The 10,906-nt window shown below is 33.5% G+C and overlaps 1 protein-coding gene and 1 long non-coding RNA gene across 2 annotated transcripts; one reads left to right on the forward strand and one right to left on the reverse strand.

Moving 5' to 3' along the window:
* Positions 1-3,973: 3,973 nt before the first annotated feature.
* LOC109583373 (uncharacterized) lies at positions 3,974-5,184 on the reverse strand. Its single transcript, XR_002185500.1, has 4 exons — positions 4,873-5,184; positions 4,478-4,799; positions 4,130-4,206; positions 3,974-4,072 (listed from the first exon to the last, which is right to left on the reverse strand). It is a non-coding gene; the product is annotated as an uncharacterized LOC109583373 (long non-coding RNA).
* Positions 5,185-6,963: 1,779 nt separating this feature from the next.
* LOC109583385 (uncharacterized) lies at positions 6,964-10,636 on the forward strand. The gene is made up of 3 exons (XM_019998689.1): positions 6,964-7,098; positions 7,143-7,415; positions 7,466-10,636. The coding sequence occupies exons 1-3, from the start codon at positions 7,062-7,064 to the stop codon at positions 10,216-10,218; spliced, it is 3,063 nt and encodes a 1,020-aa protein (XP_019854248.1). The 5' UTR covers positions 6,964-7,061; the 3' UTR covers positions 10,219-10,636.
* Positions 10,637-10,906: the final 270 nt, after the last annotated feature.

Here is a 10,906-nt window from a genome sequence, read left to right on the forward strand (position 1 = left end):
CCTTTTTATAAAAATTACAACATTTTTGTTTCAATAGTTTTCTAATCCGGCGATTTTGATTAAGACCAATGCATATATGGTAACCTAATATAATGCAGCAGAGCACTCCTCCACAACTAATAGATACACTCGCAACAGTTTCAATGGCACTCAGACTACTGGCTGACGAGGAGACTATTAGGTTTGCCAAGAGGATGATGCCAAATAATATTTCTAGTCCATTATGGATCTTATTTTTGTATGGTTTTACAAGGCACAATCCAAGAACATAAAACCCGGTTACAACTGTGAAGATTAGCAATAGCAGTGTAGTGTTGTTGCTATCAAGTGATGCTGATATGATATGCACAAGTGTACGTATGATCAGCATTAGACCAAACCAATACCTGTGCTTATCCTTGTAAGGACCATGGAGTGCTTCAATGAATGGACGTAAGTACATGGCCATGCATCGGAATCGAAACAGTTTAACACCAAACAATCCAAGGAGTATAAAAGGAACAACAAAAAATATAATGACAGCAATACTGATGCATATCAATATGATATGAACTGGGTCCCTCCCATATAAAACACTGCCATCAGTGAACCAAACTAATCTACTGGAGGTGCTACCATCAGGGCTTAACTGGTGTATACGAGCTGGAGTGAGTACATTAAGCGAGAGAGAAAGAAGATTTGAAAATGATATAAACATTAAAGTCATTAGGACTTGAACCGAGGATCCTACAGTGAGATTAGAAACCTTTGTTGAACAGCGACTGATTAGGATTATAATTATGACCAAGAGCCATAAATAAAATGAGAAGCTATACTCAATGAACATTGTATCCATAGCATTGAAGCCATTCCATACACATAGTGGTATTTGTAAACTGTATATTGTGAATGAAATTCCATATATGAAGTACCTAAAGATGTTTTTATGTGTTACTAAGAGCGTAAATGATGGTGTAAGACTTACGACATCAAACCATAATACCAAACCACCTATTGTTCCTTTATTGATGGTGAATTTAAAACAGAATAGAAGCACAACATACAATATGCTTGTGACAACAATGACTGCTAGTAAACCAACATTTTCGATATCATTGTTGCAATAATGACAGTCGTAAGAAAAAAGAACTTTGCTATATCCTTCCTTGCATTGTCCACACAATATGCCAGCATGATTACTCATGCATATATCATCAATTTGTGTTACATTGATGTTCCATGTGTCAGTCCTACAGTATCCAGGAGGGCAATGAGGACAGTACTCTAGTTTTGATTGATTTTTTGTATGAACTAGACCCAACCAAGACGCTTGAGGGATTAATACTTTAGTATTATCAATTTTACATTGAGTGATGCCAAGGGCTTTAAGAAAAGAGCTACATGTGCAACGCTTGGTTTTATTATTATAAACAAATCCAAGTGGACAATTCAGTTGTTCTAGTTTGACAAATGCCACAGAAAAATAACCAAACACTGCAAACCGTAGTGAAATATCTCGCTCTGTATTGTTTACAGCAGGAAGTATTTGAAATTGAAGAGGAGTGCAACTGTTACTGTACACAACCTGTGTACGGTGTTTAGGATTGAGCTCATTTGATATGTCCATGTTGTATTTGAGGAAACTTGTTTTCAAAATCCTCGTAAGTGTTGTCAAAACCTGCGCATAACTTGAGATATTGTTTAGATCAACAGTTCTAAGTCCAATGGTGAGTGTTTGCCCAGGATAAAAATTGTAACTAGTTTTAACTTTGTTCACTCCACTAATTGAGCATAATTGTGTCTTAACTGCTACTGATGCTATCTCATTAGTTGTCCAGTTGCTATTAGTAAAGTATGTTAATGCATTATAGAGTACACTTGTATTAAATGGAGAGTTTAACTGTTGACAATCATACGATGGAGACACATACATTGAGTTACCAGCTAGTCCAGCAGTATTATTGATGAAATGTAGTTTTATGTTTATGTCGGAGGCATTCGTTTTATTACTGTATATTTGAATCGCACAGAGTGAATTTGATAATGGCAAGTTTCTTTCGACATAAGAATAAATAGCCCCTCCATATGAAAAGGCCTTGTTTCTGATAAACACTGCATTTAATGGTTCAAGTAGAAACATATGTGATGATTGATCAAGTCTTATAGCACCTCCATTAGTTGCCCTATTGTTCTCAAACAATATGTCACCATACAAATAAATGTCAGAGTTGCAAGCCAGTATTACTGACCCAGTAATGTATTTCATAATGTTATTACCATAAATAGTGACATTGGCTATATTGACAAAGACCATCTTCCCAATGTTGTCTACTCTTTTTGGTACAAGCTTCCAGTTTGTAGTACCTACTGTGAATGATTTTAGTTCTAACAGAAGATTCTTCTGCTGATTCTTTCCATTTTCTGTTACTTTTGCAAAAATGATTGATGAGCGATAGCCAAAATGACTTCTCTTACAGTAAATATTTTGCAAAGAAATGGACACGTATGCCTCAATATTAGAATCAACAATAACATGAAAGAATATATGATCATAGGTAGTGTCAGCAAGCTGTTTTGAAAGTGCATCATAATGGAATTGAAATAAACTGTTTTTTATACTAAGAAAGCTCCACTTCTTTTTAATGCCAATTTCATTTCTTTTGTACCTTGATCCTACAATACACCCAATAACGCCAACTTTTGAGTCTATGAGCTTGTTTTCAGTAAAGGTTACATTCTCAAAAGCTACAGTGGTCCTTCCAATGGGTGCATCTCTGGCTATGATGGCTATGTTATACAAACTGTGATAACAACCATCCCACACACTCTTTTCAAAAAATATGGATGCTTGATAGTTTCCTTCACTGAAGAGTACTGCAGTACAAGAAGCAAAACTATTGACTGCTTTTGGATAGGATGATGAAGACAAGGGTCTGTTAATGTCAGTATTGTCATTTCCTTGAAGGTCTATGTGAGATATGATGGCTGTAACTGGTTCATTAGTTGTGTAGTTTGAGAAGTAGAGAAGTAGTCCAGTCCCACCACCAGCACAGTTTGTATCAATGTCACAATACACACTGCTGTATATTTTGACTGAGATGACAGCTAGGCTCTTGTAGTGATTGATGTACACAATTCCATATCCATAAAAATTACTAATGGATACATTCTGAAGTAAAACGTCTGCTGAATGACTAAAAAGGAGTGTTGAAGACTGACCTTTGGGAAAATAGAACGAATTATCATGACTAGGATAAAGCCAGGCTACAGAAGGCATTGTCCCACCACACTGGTGTATGTTAACATTCTCAATTCGTAGCCCACTAGAGTTATAAAAGCCAAGACCAGTGGGCTCTGAACAGGTAATAGTGGCTGGGACATTGGTTGATGCACTCAATATTGTGATATTGCTAACACCACTAACCAAACAAAAGGAAGAATTAGCCATGTTCAAATCATAAGATATGTTTGCTAAGAGACATAAGTGAGTACCTGGCTGTAGAAGTGATCTTCCTTTTCCACAGAGATGATAAACCAATGAAGTTGAATTTGTTAAATAGACACATTCATCACTGCCACTTACATTTAGTGACACTAGTATAACAGTCAGTAATAGTTTGTAAAGCATCTGCTTGCAGCAGGCCATGACTGTATTATGCTCCAGTTTGTTTTTGCTCAGCAACAATCATTGTATGGCAGAATGTTGCTTTTATGCTACGTTGCAGTGAATTAGTTTCAACATGTATGCATACATGCACATAATTCCACACGTCAAATATGAAAACATAGTTGTTAACTCGTTATTGTTATCACCATTGTCTAATAACTTGTTTCAAAATGTCTAGCATATTACTTTTGTATGAAAAACAAAACTTGTTGACAATTTTTAGAACAATACCGTTATAAATATAAAGAGATAAACAGGAAGAGTAAGTATTAGAAGCATACCTTTACAATTTAATTTTACATTAATGTTTATATCAACATTATTATGCATAAATGTACATAGTTTGTTACAAACAATAATAATGATGAATTAAAAATATTAAAATGTCATCAAATTTGTACAGTACTTTTATTAACACAATTAGATCTATATGAGAAGAGGGAGAAATTAAATTATTTAATGCACAATTTATGCATTGATTACTTGAAGTCCTTTAATTTCTTCTATTACATTAATGAAGCATATTGAGTTAGTTGGACCAGAAACTTCACCTTGTCTGACTATTAAAAAATAAAATTTGATACTGTTTGTTTCAACAGCAATAAATTTAATTAGAATTATTAATTCAATTTTGTAAGGATAACAAAACAGTGAATCATTGATGCAGGCCATGTACATGCAGAAAATATGAAACAGTGCACCTAGCTAGACGAAGGTCAAACATTAAGGGGCCTGCCCTTTAGCTACAAACTGACACAAGTGTACTGTACTAACTAATATACAAGATACAAGTACACTCAAACAGAACTACTTTATTAGTAAAGGATTCACCTGTGGTCAAATACACTTAAGGTGCTTGATAATTGAGATGCCACCGGGACTCATAAACCAGAAATAGTAGCAATACAAGCACCTTTATACATGTACATGTAGCAGTAGCAGATTTTGTAGGGTTAATTTGTTGAATGACAATTACTGAGTTATGAGTTACAACAGCCCTCACGTCAGTAGCCTTAATTCTGCCATATGATGCTAGATTATCTTCCACTAGCCAGGTGCCTGTATCCTTCACAGAACCATTGACACAAGATAAATTTTTCAGTTCAGACTAGGAAGTATTGTCTGACACAAAATAGCATGGAGATGACATTTCCTATTTGTAGAAGGGAGGGCATGAATAGATACAGGTATCATGAGGTATGTTTGAGGAGTGCCACAAAACTAACCTCCTCTGAAGACGACACTGGCTCCAAGGAGAACTTGGCCAAGATCACCACCACTTTGTTTCAGGCAATGATTCCAAGCAGTGGAACTGAGAAGAGTAGCAGCTGTACCAGTATCAACAAGAAAGCTGTAAGGTTAACTAAACAATGTAAAAGGATAATGAAATGTGAGTGCAGAGTTCACTGGAGATATAATAAATTGCCAAGGTGGGGCCACATTGATAAATAACTTGCTAAAATCTAAAAATACCCTAAATGGCTCATAAATCATGACAAATTTTTATTATATTTTTGATACGTATTGATGTCCTTATGCTATGTAGAACGTTTGAGCTAATTCTAACTCCATTTTTTCAAATTATGGCTATTTTTAAAATTGGCCAAAATCTGAAAAATAACCCTGTATTATAGCCCATGCTTTTTTCCCAAAAATGGCTCCAAAATCACTCCAAATTTTTAGTACACTTTTTTGGTACATATTGATGTCCTTATGCTAGGTATAAGTTGGAGCTAATTCCCACTATTATTTTTCAAGTTATGGCCATTAAAAAATTATTATGCCAAAATATACTGTTATAGCCCATGTTTTTTCCCAAAACATGGCTCCCAAATCACCACAAAATTTTATAACATTTTATGATATAATGTCCTTAAGCTATGTAGAAAGTTTGAGCTAATTCTGACTTCAATTTTTCAAGTTACGCTTATTTTGAAAATTGGCCAAAATCTGAAAAATACCCATGCCTTTTTCCAAGAAAATGGCTAAAAAATTACTTTAAATGTTTATTACATTTTCTGATTATATTGATGTCCTAATGCTATGTAGAAAGTTTGGGGTGATTCCAGCTTAAATCTTTTGAGTTATAGCCATTTTTAAAATAAGCCAAAATCTGAAAAACACCCAAGGCTATAGCCCATGCTTTTTTCCGAACAATGGCTAAAAATTAACCCCTAATTTTTATCACATTTTTTGATACATATTGCTGTCCTTATGCTGCATAAAAAGTTTGAGCTGATCCAGACTTAAATTTTTAAAATTACAGCCATTTTAAGAAACGTGCCAAATTCTAAAAATATCCAAGGCTATGGCTAAATAATGGCTAAAAAATCACTCCCAATTTTTATTACATTTTCCAATACATATTGATGATTATAGCACTAATTAAGTATAGAGATTTCAAACTTACATAAAATTTTAACGTTTTATCAATACAGTATATGTACACATACAATGTTTCTTAATTCTTACCACTGGTTATCAGGTGACTTAATAACTAGCTCCACCCACACATAAAGACCGAATTGTGTATAGACCTCTTCAGGTGAGATTGACGGTGGCCTATGAATATCATTACTGTTTATTACGGTATCCACCTACGGTGATAATTGGCCGCCATTTTGGACGGCAAGATTCAATGGAGGATGAATGAAGAAAAGGCAAAACTGATTCTTTTCGTTGGCATGGAGCTTTTTCAAGCTACAAAAGCTGGTTGGAGGAAAGAATGGTCGCTGCTAAGCATCTCCTAAAAGGGATTTGGTGCAATATGAAGCATATTCTTTAATAGAGCTTGCTTTCTGCATTAGCCCATTCATACTCCATAGAAAGTTGCCGTCCACGAAAATTATTTCAGAGTCAGCCAGGCTCAGTCACGCCCCTTGCCGTATATCATTCTTTGACGTAATTCATTCTCACCCAAAGAGGTCTATTGTATGGGGAAGAAGACATCAACAGGTTTCTTTTTGTTAGGAGAGGGTTTATCATTTGACGAAAATAAACGAAACAATATTCCTTTTGTACAAACTAAAAGAACAGAGTTCTACAGGAACGTTACCGTATAATTATAATAACTAATAAACTGACTAGATAGTCTACTTATTGTTTGACTGAATTAGTTATATTATTATTGTTATACTTACATCTATATTAATTGTTGGTAGCTTTACTGTTCCTCCAGTCTTGATCTATCCTGCACTCAATTTATATGATTTTACCGCGGATTTTACTATCTATGACTAAAGTCACTGCGAGGCCACTTGTCATGCATGGGCGTGGTCTTGCATGGGTGTGGCTATCAATACTTTGAATTTGCTAGCTTTAAGGTGTGGCTCGTTCTTAGCAAATTTTTAGATTACTTGTTTTCGACTTGTTCTCATCTAGTCTCGCCTAGTTCTAATCTTGTTCTCATCTTGTAATGGCCTCCATCATGATCACAGATACCACCGTTCTTGGTTAGTAATAATATTATTTCTGTTTCTCAAATCTCTGCTTTCAGATATTACACATCTTCAATTAGTTCTGTCTAAGTTAAAACATTTTTCTAAAGCCAAATGGAAGGACTTTGGTCTTAAGTGTGGCCTTTACCACAACACATTAGAAGCAATACAAGCTAATAATGCTGGTAAACCTAGACCTGCTGAAGAATGCTTCAGGGACTGTGTTGCTCGCTGGCTGAGGAGAGAGGATAATGTTAATGAAGAAGGTGAACCAACTTTACAGAGATTGGCTGATATAGTGGAAAACATCAAGTGTGAGGATAATCATAAAAGTCAGTGATTTATTTGTACTTTCAAAATATTATGATTTTTTTGGCTACAGAGCTTGTGCCTGATACTCCTGCACAAAATTTCACGATATTATGGTGGATCATTTTACCAGTGTCAGTAGTTGTAGCAATAATTTCAATTATAGTAATATTAATGCATGCATCATCAAGTACAACAGCAATTGATGAATATGCATTCGAATTACGTGATGAATATAATGAGAATCTGACAAGGTTTAGAGATCCAGATGAGAATAAATTCCCAGCTGCTGGTCCATCTTTTCATGATTATGTCCCTTTTATACCTTTGAAATTAATCAAGGTGGAAAGACACAGTACAGAAAATGCAGAATTCTTTAAAAAAGCTTCTGTTGAACAAATATTAGAAAAATTTGAAAGTATAGAAATTCACCATATTTTGAAACCACTAAAAGATAAACAGCTAAGATTTGTATTAATTGAAGGAGAGCCTGGCATAGGAAAGAGCACATTAGCTAAAGAACTAACATTGCGATGGGTTAGACAAACAGATGAATATTTAAACAATTTTAAAGTTGTCATTTTTATTGCATTGCGCCATGAAACTTATCAAAAAGCCAAAACTTTTGAAGACCTTCTCATTGATGTTGAAGATATTAATATGACTGAAATAGCACTATCAATCAAGAAAACAAAAGGAGCAGGTGTACTTTGGGTATTAGATGGTTTTGATGAGCTTCCACATCAATTAAGAAGCAATTCAACTTCAATATTCATTAAACTTATAAAAGGAGACATTCTTCGCAAGTCAACAAAGATAGTTATAACCAGACATGCTGCTAGTTTCCCTCTGTATACTTATTTAGAACATAATTCAAAAAGTCTTTATATTGTAGGCTTTAGCCCAAATGAAACCAGAAAATATGCTACAAAATATTTTGAAAGTAATAAAACATTAGCTGACGAATTTCAGTCTTACTATAATCGCAATACTATGGTTGAGAGTATGCTATACAATCCAATGAATTGCTTCATAATGTGTACAGTTTTTAATGATTTTATACGAACTGATAACAAAAAATATCCAAGAACAATGACAGAAATTTATAATCATTATGTTTGTATATTACTCAAACGACACCTCATTGATAAGAAAGTAATTGAAATACGCTATAAAATGCCTCGACATTTAATATGCAAAATGGACTTTAGTATTTCTGAATTAGCTCAATCCAGTACTTGGAATCAATTCTATTTTCTCTCTGAAATAGCTTACAATGGCTCAATGAGACAGGAATATATTTTTAAAAATGAGTTTCATAACTTGAGTATGATCACTCTTGGTATGATGGACACTAATATTGGCTTCGCTGGGTTCGATGAAGATGAATTCAGCAGTTTTATACACACTACACTACAAGAATACTTTGCAGCAATTTATCTTGTCAATAATCCAGACTTCATGTTTACTATAGAAGACTTAAAGCAAAACTCAAATCTTGAAGTTGTTCTTACTTTCTACGTTGGATTATTGAAATTACTTGAAAGAAAAGTTGATAATGAAACAATGAATATAATACTGAATCATGACGATGACATATTAAACTATATCGAAAAAGTGTCAAAACATCATAATGAGATAGATAGCCACATTACTGAAATAAAGAACCATTTAATCAATGGAATGGCCTGTAAAGATGCGGAAAGTGACATAACACCATATATTCAGCTTACAAGTTTAATGCTCAGGTGCATGTATGAACAAGATTCACTATTACAAAATAGAGGCTATATTCTTAAAAAATATTTGTTGTCACACTATATTCAAAGGAGTAAGTCTAAATCAACACAAGTATATTTACACATAAAGGATTTTGATTATTTTATTTGTGGCTATATTGTTGCTACTCACAATATTACACTACAGTTTGAACCTTTCAGCTCATCTGAAATAATAGCTTTTAAGAAAGGGCTCCAATCCCACCCCTCTGTCAATGGAAAGATAAAAATTAGAATTTACAATACTTCTATTGAGGGCATGATCACAGAACTACTTACTATACCAATTGATATGGTAACAGGACTACAATTAGCTACAAACGATAACGTCTCAGCTTGCCAAATAATTTCAAAATTTTCATCATTGCAAGAAATTACTTTTCCATTTTTTAATAACTTGCACTGTAATTCAGTCATATCAAAGCATCCTTTACTGAAACTTAAAAAGCTAAAAAAGCTGATAGTAAGAATTGAAAAAGCAAGTAAAAATGCCTTTGAGTTACTAAAACAATTTACTGCTCGTGGACAACCTCTTAAACGACTACACATATGTGTAGTGGGTGCTGAGAATATACAGATTTTGAATTTAATTGAAATGCAGTTCTCATTGGAAGTACTGAGAATTGAAGTATCAGTTTTGAGTTTAAATCCTAGGTCATGGGGACTTGCATTTAATTTTCAATACCTAAAAGAACTTAATGTCAAGCTGAAATTCATTTGGTGTAAAAGCAATAACAGTTTAAAAGTTAATGATAATGAACTGCTTGCTGAATACATAGGCGTCAGCAAAATACAGTTGAATTCTTACACCTCATTTATACATTACAGAGACAGAATTGTTGCAGCTACAATATACTCGAGCTCTGAACCAGTGACTTCTGATCTAAGTGATTTTATTAAGTATTTCCGTAGCTACAGATCTTTTTTGAAGACTAAAAGGCTTACAGCTAAAGATTTAAATCGTAATTTAAAAACTCGAATAAACAAATTTATTTATGCTATGATTTCGCCATCAACAGATCAAAACCAATTTGTCTCCTTTTTCTAAAATTTTGTTTTTAAAAGTCCTATTAGATGATTGTAAATTTAATCAACTTAAAAAAATTATTGCTAAACTGTTAGCCTGAATCAGGCTGAATGAACCTCACTTCAGATTCAAAAATTCCAATTAATGAATTAATGGATGATACAATCTCACTAATAACAGATCAAAACTATTTTTATATTATTTTTATTATGGTACTAGCCATGCATAAAATTTACTTTATTTTGATTATTACTACTATAGTTTATGAACCTTGCTTCTTACTAAGTGTCTCTGTGTTTATTATTAACATTAATTATATAGTATGTAAACTAGTAATGTTTTTATATTAATGTTATTAATATTTTGTCTTAATGTTGCTTTCAATGTACTCCATGAGTTATCAGGGAGGGAATCTGGAGGAAGGGAGAGAGAGGGAGGAGAGGACTGGTGGAAGGAGAAAAAGAGACACAGAAGGAATTAAATATTAAAATCAAACCTGTATACATACTTTCAGTTGGGATCTTCCCTTTTAGTATATCTTGATAATTATTCTAAAAGAACAGTAACATAACAATAATTGTAACAGTTTTAATATTCACACACTTACATATAATTATAAATGGGTTACATATTTCTAACAATCTTGCAATATCTTCACAAGATGATTCACTGAATAATAATTTATTTACTAACATAACATGATTGCTTC

This window comes from Amphimedon queenslandica, unplaced genomic scaffold (assembly GCF_000090795.2).
Source record: "Amphimedon queenslandica unplaced genomic scaffold, v1.1 AMPQUscaffold_13309, whole genome shotgun sequence".
NCBI classification, from domain to species: Eukaryota; Metazoa; Porifera; class Demospongiae; order Haplosclerida; family Niphatidae; genus Amphimedon; species Amphimedon queenslandica.